This window comes from Topomyia yanbarensis, chromosome 3 (assembly GCF_030247195.1).
Source record: "Topomyia yanbarensis strain Yona2022 chromosome 3, ASM3024719v1, whole genome shotgun sequence".
NCBI classification, from domain to species: Eukaryota; Metazoa; Arthropoda; class Insecta; order Diptera; family Culicidae; genus Topomyia; species Topomyia yanbarensis.
In genome coordinates this window covers 108,251,056-108,264,721 of record NC_080672.1, presented here as the reverse complement: position 1 = coordinate 108,264,721, position 13,666 = coordinate 108,251,056, and the positions used below count along the sequence as shown (strand labels likewise).

The 13,666-nt window shown below is 38.1% G+C and overlaps 1 protein-coding gene across 1 annotated transcript; it reads right to left on the bottom strand.

The window, feature by feature from the left end:
• Window positions 1-2,204: 2,204 nt before the first annotated feature.
• On the bottom strand, window positions 2,205-13,024 carry LOC131689694 (malonate--CoA ligase ACSF3, mitochondrial). Its single transcript, XM_058974947.1, has 4 exons — window positions 12,765-13,024; window positions 12,224-12,700; window positions 4,168-4,260; window positions 2,205-4,105 (listed from the first exon to the last, which is right to left on the bottom strand). Exons 2-4 carry the CDS (start codon window positions 12,594-12,596, stop codon window positions 2,598-2,600), a joined length of 1,974 nt encoding a protein of 657 aa, XP_058830930.1. The 5' UTR covers window positions 12,597-12,700; window positions 12,765-13,024; the 3' UTR covers window positions 2,205-2,597.
• Window positions 13,025-13,666: the final 642 nt, after the last annotated feature.

The following is a 13,666-nucleotide window of genomic DNA, read 5'->3' as shown; positions in this document are numbered from 1 at the left end:
GGTCGAAAATCTCTGAAAAAAGCTATGTCATTTGTGTACAGCTCCTTGCTGAACAACTTCAGCTGCTGCTGATGGTGGTGACCTCACCAAACCACCTCTGGCGAACGGATTCGCCGCACCTGCTCCATATGTGTGTTTCTCGTTCATTCTCGATTTTATTGCATCCCAGCTCCGGGCCGCTATGTCCACTAGTTGTACGTAGTCTCCTCTTGTGATTCCATGGTTATCTATGCAAGCAGGGTGATCGTGTTAAGGTTTACACTACAGGTTAACATGCGGAGTAATGCTCAGAGCCAGATCGGCGTAAAATCGGGGATGGTCCATCCGAACCTAGTACCACCAACTAACTAATGACGAATTTTTAACATTTTTGTCCGTTTACGTTTGAAATGACTAGTATGCCGTAATCAGCATGTTACTGGCGTCGATCCTGATGTGCCACTTGGGCTAGGATGCTTTTTATTGCTAAGATCTTTGATTTCTAAAATGTAAGGATCTTAGCAGAAGCGGCACAGACTCGCTTCTTCGGGGATAGGTATGTGTGGGGTATATGCGTCTGTGTGTATATGGCCAAAAATATCACTTACTTTTCAGAGTGATGACTGAACCAATTTTCACAAACTTAGCCTCAAATGAAAGGTACAATTTTTCCATCGGTTACTACTCGATCCGACTTCCGGAATTACAAGATGATGTGTACGATCACGCAGCAAATCCTTATATAGTTTCCTTATAGTACATTTTTGGTGTAGATCCGGTCTGATCGGCATTTCTGCCCTAAGCCAAAAATGCGTGCCCCCCTCAACCCAAATTTTAAACTAGGACGAATTTGCGCATGGGCGCCATTTAAACACCTTTTTCAATATAAAGAATGTCATTTGGTATTATTTGGTATCATTATTATTATCATTGGTTCTTTCATTCTTACCTTTCCGTTTCCTTAATTTACCTTTACGCTAATATTTACCGCCTATTTTTTATCATCATTCCTTGTTCTTTTGAGAGTATGGATGCTATTTTAGATTATAGATTTCACCTTCTTTCTCTGTAAGGTACGGATGGATTAGCACATTTGATATTACCTTAATCCCCGGTTATGTCGACGTTCTCTGGCTGTCATGGGTCAGTTGGTACTTTCCCTTCGTACTTTCTTCTTTCTTAGTCCTTTTTTGTTAGTAAGCTCGTTGTGTCCACGATTTAATGGGTTATTTTTTCTTATACTTTGTACTCTACCCTTTTTTGTTTGTTTCAGTGCATTCATGAGTCTCCGGCGTTAGTGCACTTGTATATTTCTTTTCCTTTGTTTTTGCTTATATTCATGTGTGCATATATGTATGTGTTTCTTAGTTTCATTAAATGTTTCCGAATCTCCCAGGATAAAAGAGATATCAGCAGATCTTTCTTACTTAGCCTTCCGGTGGGTGCGTTGAATTGAGCGACATTAACAAGCAGTAAATATTAGATATTTTTGGAGCTTATTTCTCAGCATTGTGGAATCGAGGAATCGAATGTTGCTTGAGGTGCCAGTATTATGTGTACATATGGTTGTAGATTCTCGATCAGCGATATACTGAGAGCTATCATCTTTTTGTTCACTCTTGATAATCCTATGCATGAGTTTTTGCACATCATTAAGCTTTAGTAAATCTTGTCCGCTTCTCCAGAGAAGAAAAAAAAATAACTAAAACGATACAGAAAGGAAAAAGGTGAGTGTTACGAATAAATAAATTTATGTTGGCCACTCAGAATGGTTCAGCGGACATGAAACAGGAACATGGTTAGTCATATTTTGTGATAAATACACTGCGTTTAAATATATTATATTAAAGTTTAGTGACCCAAAGCGATTGGCGAATTGTAACTATGTAAACTGAACCGATTTTAATGACGTACATGTTTCCATTTCTAAGTCTTCGATTGATCCCTGACAGTAATTGCAATCGGCTCAGGCTCTTTTGTGCGTCATGCATTCACTGACTCACAATCGAATTGTGCCTCGACCAACCTTACACAACGCGTCCATTCCCCTTACTGAGCAAAAGGGCAGGGTGTACGATCACGCAGCAAATCCCACTTTTTAACAAACGCTTTGGATGTTCAAGATCCGCTTGTTTAATAAAATAAAATTAGCAACAAAAATCATGACATTTTTCCAATCTTAAGGGATATCGAATACGTTTTATTTGTGAAGCGAGCCAGAGCCATTAATGTAATTTCAATGAAATTGGTTGGAAATTTCGAATTTTATTCGTCATTGTTAGTTACTGTTGAACACAGAGTGACTAAACAATTTCTTAGATGCTGCATGTGCAATATGCATAGGTTGGGTACATCGAGAATATGCATTGATACGCTTACAAATGATAAAGTACAAACAGTTAATAATAGTCGCAAACGTAACTATTCTAGTCTAGCCTGCTGCACAGTCGAACACCTATGACTAGTAGTTATCTTATCTGTTTGCTAATCTCGACCTATTTAATTTCACAAGAGCCGAGGATAACGGTAGCCCCACAGAGTAACAGATGAAACTTAAATATTTATGGAACACATCACATAAACCAAAACCTGTGCCAGTTTCAGTCGCATGTTTCGGCTTATTTTACGACTTTATCCTGCTCTTGGTTGAGTTCGGTGCACAACTTCTGGATTAAGTCTTTCTTGTTAATTTTTCCCATCGCATTTCGTGGAACTTCCGTTACAATTTTCACTTCTTTCGGAATCGCTTGCTTGGGCAATTTTTGCTCCAGCCACGCTAGAAGTTGTGGTATGCTGAAAGTTTCGACGTCTTTTACACTAAGTACTGCGACCACTTTGGATCCCCATGTTTCGTCTGGGAGTCCAACCACAGCAACATCTGTCGTATCGGGGTACTCATGAAGGACAGTTTCGATCTCAAGCGCAGACAATTTGAATCCACCTGATTTAATAATATCGACGGAGGTGCGTCCTAGTATTTTAATGGCGCCATCAACGTATTCGGCCGTATCGCCTGTTTTGAACCAACCGTCTTCAAATTCTGCTTTAGTTTCTTCAGGTTTTTGCCAGTACTGTTGGAAGACAGATTTACCTGTGACGTAAATTTCACCAGACACTGCTGGATGGCATGCTGTTGAATCATGTACGTTCGCATTTGGCGAGCTGTCCCAGAAACCTTGATTCGCAGCTCCCTCGAAAATATGCTCCTTCTGAGTTTCCTTATTTACAATTTTTACCCTTACGCCAGGCAAAGGCATCCCGACACAACCTTGCTTGCGAACCCGGGTTTTATCTTGGATGTATGGATTCGAAATAACCATTCCAGTTTCTGTCATTCCATACCGTTCCAGCAGTTGGTGACCACTGATGTCGTACCACCGATTGGAAATGCTTCCCGGTAGAGGAGCGGACCCAGATATCATCAATTTGATCTTGTTCTTGCAATGAGTTTTGACGTAGTCACACATTCTTGCATTTTTACCAAAAACACTGTCGTATTCTTTGATCAACATTCCGTACATAGTAGGAACACCCATGAAGATGTTCACTCTTTCCTTCGTGGTCATGTTCACATTCAAGAGATAACTCCAAACGCTGCTACTGTCGAATTTAGGCAACATTACACACTTTGCTCCAACTGATAGTGGCAAATTGAGGGCAACCACTGTTCCATGGACGTGATTCAATGGAAGTGAATGGAGAACCGAGTCCACCCCGGAAACGTCCCAAGCATGCGAGAGCGCACTGTATTGTGCATCTAAATTTGCATAGCTCAGAACTACTCCTTTCGGTTTTCCGGTTGTGCCGGACGTATATAGAATAAGCGCATTTGCATCCCGATAGAATTCTCCATTCAGACAACCTTCGACTAATAGAGTATCGTTGAGTTGTAGCAGATGTTCTCTTTTGGGATCTAAATAGGACGTTTCATCTTCTTGTTGTTGCTGCGTCTCCAGTTTGTTTGATTTCAGCAAATCATGATGCACGAGAAGTTTTTTGTCTAGCTTTGTAGACAGCGGTTGGGCAATGTTTTGAAACTCTGGCGTAGCTATAAGCAGTGATGCATCCGAGTCTTTTATGTAGTATTCCAGTAAATCTTGTGGATAATTGGGGTTCAATGGAACGGCTTGAAAATTAGAAGAAAAACCTTATTATACAATCGGAAGCGTTAGAAATACGTATATTTACCAATTTGCCCTGAGAACCAACAGGCCCACTGACTGATAACATACGTGACATTATTAGGACAGATAAATGCGACACGTGACTGTGATGCACTTCCTGAAAGAGAAAAAAATATACTTATTTAATTCTTCATTATAGACATATCAATGAAACGTACGAAATGCGAGAAAACCTTCTGTAACAACTATTCAAACAAACTAATTATAAGTGAGAAGATAAAAAATCAATTTGCTTGTTTTTTTTATAAAACGTTTCTTTGACACAGCATTTGCAAGACCTTTTTTACGCCGGGAATTTGCTTGTTGTACTGGATCAATGAAGCATAAAACAAATAATAACAGAAAAGGTATATGATCTCTTACCTAACTCATTAATAAGCAGTTGCTCTTAAATCTGTATCAATATCACTGTTCCGTTCCTAAGAAGAGGAAAAATGTAAAATAACAAATAAACAATATGCCAGTCGCGAACAGAAGATCATGGGTTTGCCCTTACGGCCTTACTGTGTTGAGCGAATCTCTGACAGTGGACGTTTTGATTTTTTTCAAGTCGTGGGACTCAAATGATGAGTTACAAAACGAAAAAAATATCCAGGCGTATCTGCATCATGCCAAAAGAGCAACTCTCGACAAACATATGATTACGGCCTAAAAGCCAACTGTCAAAATCCACTTTGAATGGAAATTCCAGACAAACCGTTACTAGTCGAACACAGTTCACAACAGTTTATGAAAGAGAAAACTTTTCTCTTTCGTTTACTACCAACATCTGTGATTGGCGTGTAAGGTGTAACGGTTTGTCCGAAATTCCCATTCAAAGTGGATTGTGACAGTTGGCTTTTAGGCCGTAATCATATGTTTGTCGAGAACTGGAATCCTTTGCCGTTGATTCACAAAAGAAAATATAGACGTGGCTTTAATCCAAGAGCCATGGGTTTAAAAAAAACAATATTCTAGGAGTATCTACACAAACGGGTAAGATCTAGGGGCAGATCACTTGTGATGCATTTTTAAAAGAGAAATTAAATGCATTTCTTTCCATCAAAATAGAAATTCATAATATATTTTGCGTTGCGTGCAATGTTTTTGCGTTGTGTGTAATGTTGTTTGCGTTGCGTGTAAGACGTCAAAACCCTACAGAAAAACTAGCCCTACATTTAACAAAATGTCGAACAAAGTGGATCAGCGTAGGACGTTTGTTAAACAAACTTTTCTGCGAGAGAGTGCAAAGCTGATGCAAAAATGGAAATTAAATGCATTTTTTTCTAATTTGATGCAAATTTGTTATACATTCTTAGAGTGATCTGCCCCTAGGGTAAGATAATATTTAACTATACACCAATAACCGAATTTATAAAAAGAGGACATAGTGGCAATACAGTTTGAAATACCAACAACGAAAGGGAGGACCGGTATATTCGCTTCTGCTTACTTCCCCGGGGATTCAGATGAAGCCCCTCCTCAGGAAGTAACTGAGTTTGTTGGCCACTGTAGGAAAAGAAATAAGCAATTCATTGTTGGTTGCGATGCAAACGCCCATCATACAATGGGGAAGTAGTGATATCAACGAAAGGGGTAAGTGCGTTGTAGAGTATATATTGTACAACAATTTTGATATACCTATGTAATAGTGGCAATATGCAATACGCGAGGAAGTGCTAACAATGTCAAGTACAAAACTCTCTGAAAACATCATAAACCGGCATATGTCTGATGAAATTTCTCTATCGGACCACATGCACATACTCTTCGAATATTAAGCAGGAGAAAAACTAACAGAAGTCTACAGAAATCCCAGAAACACAAATTGGGATACATTTTGCTCCCAGCTGCTGGGCGCAAAAGCATGTTTTGAAGCAGAAATCCAAAATCCAGAAATCTGAAGAAGAATTAGAGATTTTGTCAGATATTATAACATCTAAACTTATGGATGCTTACAATAGAAGCTGTCCAGCTGAAACGCGTACATCCAATAAGGACGCACCATGCTGGAACAAAGCCTTAGAAAAACTCAGGAGTTTCTAGGAAACTGTTCAACCGGGCTTAACGGACTGGACAATGGGATGAGAATAAAAAGTCTATTTCGACATATAACGTAATAATTAGAAAATCGCGAAGAAAGAGTTGGAGGCTGATGTGCGAGCGGGTTGAACAAACTCCCGTTGTTGCAAGACTGCAAAAAAACTCTTTTGAAAGATCATACAAACGGGTTCGGTAGTTTGAAGAAGGATGATGGAACTTTCACCATTGATTCCCAAGAAACACTTAGTATCATGATGGAGAAACATTTTCCTGGTTCGTTTCCTATTAATAATATACAAACACAGAATCAAACTGAAGCAGGGCCTGACTCATATGATACTGGCACTAAAGCTCACGAAATAGTCAGTGTTACATTTACAGACGCAAAGGTGAAATGGGCGATCGACTCCTTTGAACCATTCAAATCGCGGGGGATGGATGGAATACTGCCAACAATGCTACAAAAAAGAAATCATTCCATACTTGACGAGAACCTTTAGAGCAAGTCTAAAACTATGCTATATACCTACAAGCTGGAGGGTAATATTTATACCAAAATCGGGGAAGCGCGAAATCTTTTAAGCCAATCCGGCCAACCGCCATATTTCTGAAAAGAATGGAGAAAATGATTGACTTATGGGGTTTTCGATTGATTGACACCGGTGTAGTGGAGTGCACTGGAACTGCACCGTTTTTGCACTTTCTAGCAGAAGTGCAGAAAACTGGGTATGTCCCATTCACACTTCTGCTAGAAAGTGCAAAACCAGTGCACTCCACTACACCGGTGTCAATCAATGGAAAATCCCAATACATATTAAAGCAGAGTACTTGAAAAACCCTCCACAGAGCGAATTTTAATTCGCATATCAAAGCCACAAATCAACAATAGATGCATTACACATGTTGGTTGGAAAACTAGAGAATTTTATTGAATCAAAAGAAATCTCACTTGCGGCTTTCCTCGACATAGAAAGAGCTTTCGACAATGCATCTCATTTTGAAAAATGCAGTATAAAACTTTGAGGTTTTGTCAAGCTATGCGACATTGTATGGCGACCTGACCAGAGATGCCAGATTTGCAGACAAGTCTGCAAATTCGCAGACTTTTAATTTAAGCTGCAGATTTTTTCGATGACGCAGATATTAGCAGATTTTTTAGTTTGGTTGCAGATATTTATAGATTTTTTAGTTTGGTTGCAGATATTTACAGATTTTTGAATATAAAGGCTCTTAGTTACACTTACACTAGCTTTCCTGACATTTTTTGTTCTTCCCAAACTTTTAAAATTATTAGCAGACATTTGAAAAAAGTACCTGGAATCTCTGAACCTGACCGAGAGCTCCACTCTCTTCTAGAATCTGAGCTGCACACTCAACATTAAGTATACTATTCACAATCATTCATGAACACACGCGAATATGCAAGCGACCACACGATGACAAAATCGAATTTATACACACGAAGCTACATACGTGCTGGCACACGTGACGAACACGTGAACATACAAACGATTCAGCCCTTCGCGATCATCCACACACACTTATCAACGCAGAGAAATAAGGCATATTCGAATAAAATATTTTGCGACTTTGATTCTAATTCAAAGATTTTGAAACAGAAATAAAATTTCTTTTTTTTTTTCAAATACCAAACATTGTTGGTAGAAAAATATTGGCATTAGTGACAAAATAAACTGCATTTTGATTCCAAAATCTGGCAAAAAAGGAATATTCGTATCAAATATATTGATTCAAATTTCAGCATTTATTCGAACAAAAAAATTGATTGGTTCTACAATACTATTGGACAAAATACTGCTTTTATATTTTGAAATATTACTTGAAACTGGTTTGACTGTGTTTGGTTTGATCTCCGCCATTTTTCTGTACGACATAAATAATAAAAAATGGACGCATCGGACGACGGGAGTAAAGAATTGGAGTTCAAGACGCTAGGTTTAGACGACTTTGGCGATATAAAAATGTAAATACAGTTTGATTTGTGCAATACGATCGTGAGTGCCTTATCAGGTGAAAAAAATATTTATTAATAAGGTAATACCTATGAACTTAATATTATTGTTATTCTTCCAGAAAATTGATACACCGTCGAAATTTTGAAATTTATCAAACGTGAGGAAGTAGAGGAGCTAATACATCATTTTTAGCGAAAAGTTTGGAAAAGTTGTCGTTTAGGAGTTGCAATTACGCAAATTTAAGAGGAGTTTCAAAACTGAAAATCTAGAAACTACGTTTGAACTACAACGAGGTTCAAAGATTTCGCGCGGGCTTCTAATCCTGCTCACAAGTTAAAAAAAATCAGAAATCACTTAGTTTCTATAATTCATGATAATTGTTTTGCAAATCTTAAGTGAAATTAGGATTCGGTGCTAAATACAAGCACCTTATGGGTAGAGGAAAAAACAATAAACAAGATATTAATATTAATTACATCTTTTTTGAAAACAAAAGAAAAATGTTTTTTGGTTTAAATGGATTTTTTCATTGTCTTAAAAAAGAAAATCATAGTTCAACTAACAAAAACATGATTTATTTTTAAAAAAAATATATGATAGATTCAAGCAAAATTATTATTGAATCTACACAAAGTTCTATGAGGGCTTGTTAGTAGAAGCAACAATCATTTTTTTTTTTTTGGAATTTAATAACAAATATTTTTTAATCTAAAAAAATTGCAATTAGGCCCTGATTAAAAAAATATATATTTTTGATTTCTAAGTGGATTATTCTGGAATTCAATATACACTTTTCTGCGAGTGGAGAATCGTATTATTTTTATTACTGAACAGTCAGTACGTCCAGCATGCATCAGTTCCTTAACCCTGCCTTAAACCACAGCCTGATCCTCTCCCACGGCTTACATATATGTACTAGGCTAGATCGTTAAAGTGTAAACATTTCACGAGCGCGCGTCATAGATATCGTCGGCGAAAACAATTATATGAAATTCCTATATTGTTTGTTGCTAACGAATGATCGACACCTGATAAATCACAAGGAAGCTAAGCCGATGTCCAATACCTTTGCTGTGAACAGAAAATTACAGAAAATCTTCTATGGCATGCAGCTAAATGCCCGATTTACGCTAATAATCACATAGATGCACTGATTATTCACTGTGTCTAGTGTAATTATGCCGTAATTTACGTCAAGAATCCATTGCTTACTATTTTTTCCACCATAAGAGCTCAAATATTGTCAATTAATAACTTTCGAGAAATTCGTTTGTTTATCTCAACGATTTCTCTGACGTCACCGAAAACTGTCAATTCGCAGAGTAGCAAGCCTCGTTTCTGTGAGCCATGATCCTCTTCTATGACGTTTTTGTGGTCTGCCTGGACCACTCAGCCATTACCCTTCCTATGATTGGTTTTGGACTGACTTGCGGTATCATTGCCCCACCAAACGTTGCAAAATGAAAATGAGTTTTCAGTGTGCGTATTTCAAACGTTAGATGCCTAGCTCAATACGGGTTGTTCACATTTTATATCACCAACATCATCAACATCAGAAAAAATAATTTTCAGTCTGTTAGTAAATACGACTAGAAATTTCTATATCCACTCGGAAACAATATTTTTCTTCGCGAACCCCCAGCAACGACTTTACGGCCCCCTAGGAATCCGCCGACTCTAGGTTGAGAGCCACTGGGCTAAATCATCACATTGTGAACACCGTGTTTTAGATGTGTTTTTAAAAGATTCAAATTAGCCGATGGTTTCTCATTTTGAAACAGAATTAGGTACATCTTAGCATTGCATACAACCTTAAATAGCCTACTGTTGTGGCGCACACAAAAGGGATCGCCTTCATTTCAACAACAATATAGCAAAAAGGCTCTGAAAAAACTAAACATGGTAACATCTATTGAATTATTTCAATCCTCCAACACATGAAATGCACACGGTTGCCATTTCAATATTCATTCGAGTGTGAGAAATATGGTTTTCAAATGGAATTCATGCAAACATTGTGTGAAAAGCACATCAACATAATAAGAAATACCATTGACTAACATGTACACGTGAATAACACTTTGTTTCACTTATAGGGTGTGGAGACTATTTTCGCCCTATTTCTATTATCGCCCCTGAGTGCATATAAGGAGAGTGACGACACTGTCAAAATTGGAATAATGATTACTTGTCAGTGTCATTCCAAACGAGTCAAATCCATGTATTTTGAGAGGTCGTTTGTTCGTTTGGAATATTACTGACAGATAATCATGACAGGTGTCTTCACTCTCCTTACATACACTCTGTATCGCCCTACACATTTGAAGCCGTTAGTTAGAGCAGCGTCTGCCATCTTTGTTCAACGCATTGGCCCATATGGTAGTGCGAAAATAGGAGCATTCGATTCGAGTTTTCGTGGAGCTCAAACAGAAGTATTTCCCCATTCTCAGGACATTTTTGGTATTAAATTGGTTCTTGGGAACGAAGCAAGGATACTGATGCCAATTTATGTGCATTTCGTCGACTGTAGAATGCGTAATTAATAGAATAGTGTGGCACCCTCCCTAATGGGTGAAAATTAAGTCTTTACCCTAGATTTGAATTGGCAGAAGAATCCGTGAAATCAATTGTTTTACATGTAGAAATGCACTACATGTTTTTCATTCGAAAGTCATGTGGAAAGTTCATACTTTACGACTCAATATCATGGCAATTAACACCCAATGGAAAATATGTCATATTAACGTGGAATTTGTTTAAATATAATTTGAAAGACCACATGAAATGCGTTTTAAGGGATTTCAGTGTGAAACTCAAAGTGAAATCATTTGCTTTGCAACGATCATGAAGGTGATGTTTAATTTCTTATGGTTTTATCGTTTTCATTATTTTCAGTGTGTACAGCGCACAGTCTGTTACCGCTTTTTTTACTCGAAAATCCAAGCAAATTCCCCAGTGAAACTGTATGAATAGATAATGTAACAAACTGTGTGCATAGTAAAGCATTTCTTAAGATTTATACCTGTCCTAAGTTCAACGCTTGATGAATGAAAATAATTTTCGTTTTTTGTTCCTTTTACGGTTGAAATCTGAATGCCCCTTCAGTATTTTTTCATTTAACATATCCGACAAAAACTGCTGTTGGTGTAGATTTAAAATCAAATAAAAGAGGCACATGTTTTACGTATTGGCGATTTTTTTTAATACGCTGTAGTCCAATTATAGTGCTGTTGTTACAGTAGCAGTTGTCTCCTTAATAGCGCGGAAAGATAGCTCCGTATCGCGTAGTTTCTAAGTTAGTTTTGCTAACATTACAACGTACTACAACACCATTGAACCATTTTTTATGCTGAACTAGTTCACAAGTTCAATTCATATGTTCAATCGATAATGTAACCAACAGCGGAGAAAGTATTCTTAAGAATTTGCGGTTGTCTATCATTGCATATCATAGTCGTAGTCTCATACACACCGGTCACATAATTACTGATAACTGACAAGAGACAAAATCTTACGCGAGGTAACAATATGCCTAATGTTATTGTTTACTATGCGATGTTATTTTTAGATTATTTCGTGCTTGCTCTTGATGAACTAAAAAAGTGGTAAACAAAATTGACTGAATTTTGTCAGCAAAACTGTAGTCGTCTGTCTACATCAACTGATCAGATGAGCTTTATCTTATATAACGTACAGTGTGCCACAGACATGCATGAATCGGGTATTAATGGGTTCATTAAATTGAAATCGTGAACCCGTAATCGCACGCAACTGCCATGAGTGATGCGCCAGATAATTGCGTCTAAATTTTCCTTCTGACGCATAACATTGGATAAACACGTTTGGGAGGCAGCTAACAAAAAATATTTACGAAAATGCGTTTTTCCACGGCACCATTTTCGGTCGGTAGTCACAAATAACCTTGACAATGTGTGCATTGACCGTATTGACAGTCAAAAGCGCACTTCCAAAGAACCGGTTATCCCACGATCGTCCTTCAACTTTGTTGTGTCTGAGCTACAGAAATTGCGTCATTTTCCAAAATATGATTCACTCACTTACCACAGCAATTGGAGATCTGCAAAGCAAGCCGTTTGACAGCTTCGTAGATTTGGATAAAGCTGTAATCTCCTGTCTGGTCCCTTATAGCCGATTTTTCCCCGTAAAGTAGGGCCCGCTTAAAGGGCGGAACAACCAAATTACGCCTGGATTCGTCCTCGAAAAGTGTCGTCAATCGTTGGTGCAAACGTGCATGAATCGCTTCCGGATCGGTCGGTACATGCTGGTCGATTCCTCCAGTCGCCTGCCGCACTTTACCGGCTTGAGTGGCAAGTGTTCGAACGTATTTTGTGGACAGTGTAGCTCCGCCGGGAATTGTCCCTCCGAATGATGTCAACACTTCGATACATTTTCTTGCTAGTAGAAACTTGGACATTCTTTTTCACTTAGTAAAAGTTGTCATACACGATAATCAGAATCGATCAAAAAAAATCTCTAAATGCAAAGAATTTTCCTTGGTTTGATCCTTGAAGAAGCAGCCTATCGTTTGATTAAAAAATTACAATTACTATAAAGAATTGATTTATAAAAATAATATACGGACAATCCAAGTCGCAGTAAGCGGAGCAGCTAGTTTTTCTCGTATTCCACGTTTTAACAAAAGAAGAAACTTTGCATAGAAAATCCAACTTTTATGCAAAATCTTGAACGAATATCTTTCAGCGACAAAATTTCCAAATATGTAACACTATAGTTTAGATTTCTTCAATATTTTCACCGTACACGCCGAATATGATTCTTCTCTTCCTTCAGGCCCGGTTCGACGGCGAATGACTGCTCAGCTCAAGGCGACTGATTATGCTTGAACATGACATGATTGGGTATTGCGCACTTCCCACCAACCTGGACTCCGCACTTTCAAAGTGCGAGTGATCAAACTGCTACTGAAAACTGCGAGCTGTCAAAACACATGTATTTCAAGTGATAGAGATGGTACTTTGATAGACAGACCAGTCGAGCTAACCAGTCTATGAGAAGAATTTAATAGAAGAATAGCAAGTGCGCAGTGCGGTTAGAATCCAGTTTATAGTGCCACAAACAATATGATGGGTATGATACCCAACCCACACATCAATAATGCGCATTGGAAACGAGCTCAGTTGTTTACGGGTATTGATGGATTTTCCTTTTTCATTTTTGACACTTTGAATATGGATGTGTGCGTATGCGGTTAGTTCTGTCAACTGACAAAATATAGATGCATTTAATGCGCGCGTGTGACGAGTATACGCTAGTGTGGTTCTTAAAAAAAGTTTAAACAAATATTAATTTAAACTCATCCACTACATTCATTGATATTGCGCTATAGCATTCCAAGATGAAGAAAAAAACGTGGGAACATTTTCGGCGCACGATGAAAAGTGCGAAAAGACCGAACTCGGAAAAATGACAACCCCCAGTTAAGCTCAGCCAGAAATGAACCGGAATTTTGGCTGGTTCCAGCTC

Bases quoted from the DNA above. Each gene is read 5' to 3' on its own strand.
- LOC131689694 (XM_058974947.1), bottom strand. From the start codon at position 12,596: ATGTCCAAGTTTCTACTAGCAAGAAAATGTATCGAAGTGTTGACATCA. The intron at 4,261-12,223 runs GTAAGTGAGTGA...TTTCTCTTTCAG, and splicing joins GCAGATCTCCAATTGCTGTG to GAAGTGCATCACAGTCACGT. The intron at 4,106-4,167 runs GTAAATATACGT...CTAATTTTCAAG, and splicing joins TTGGTTCTCAGGGCAAATTG to CCGTTCCATTGAACCCCAAT.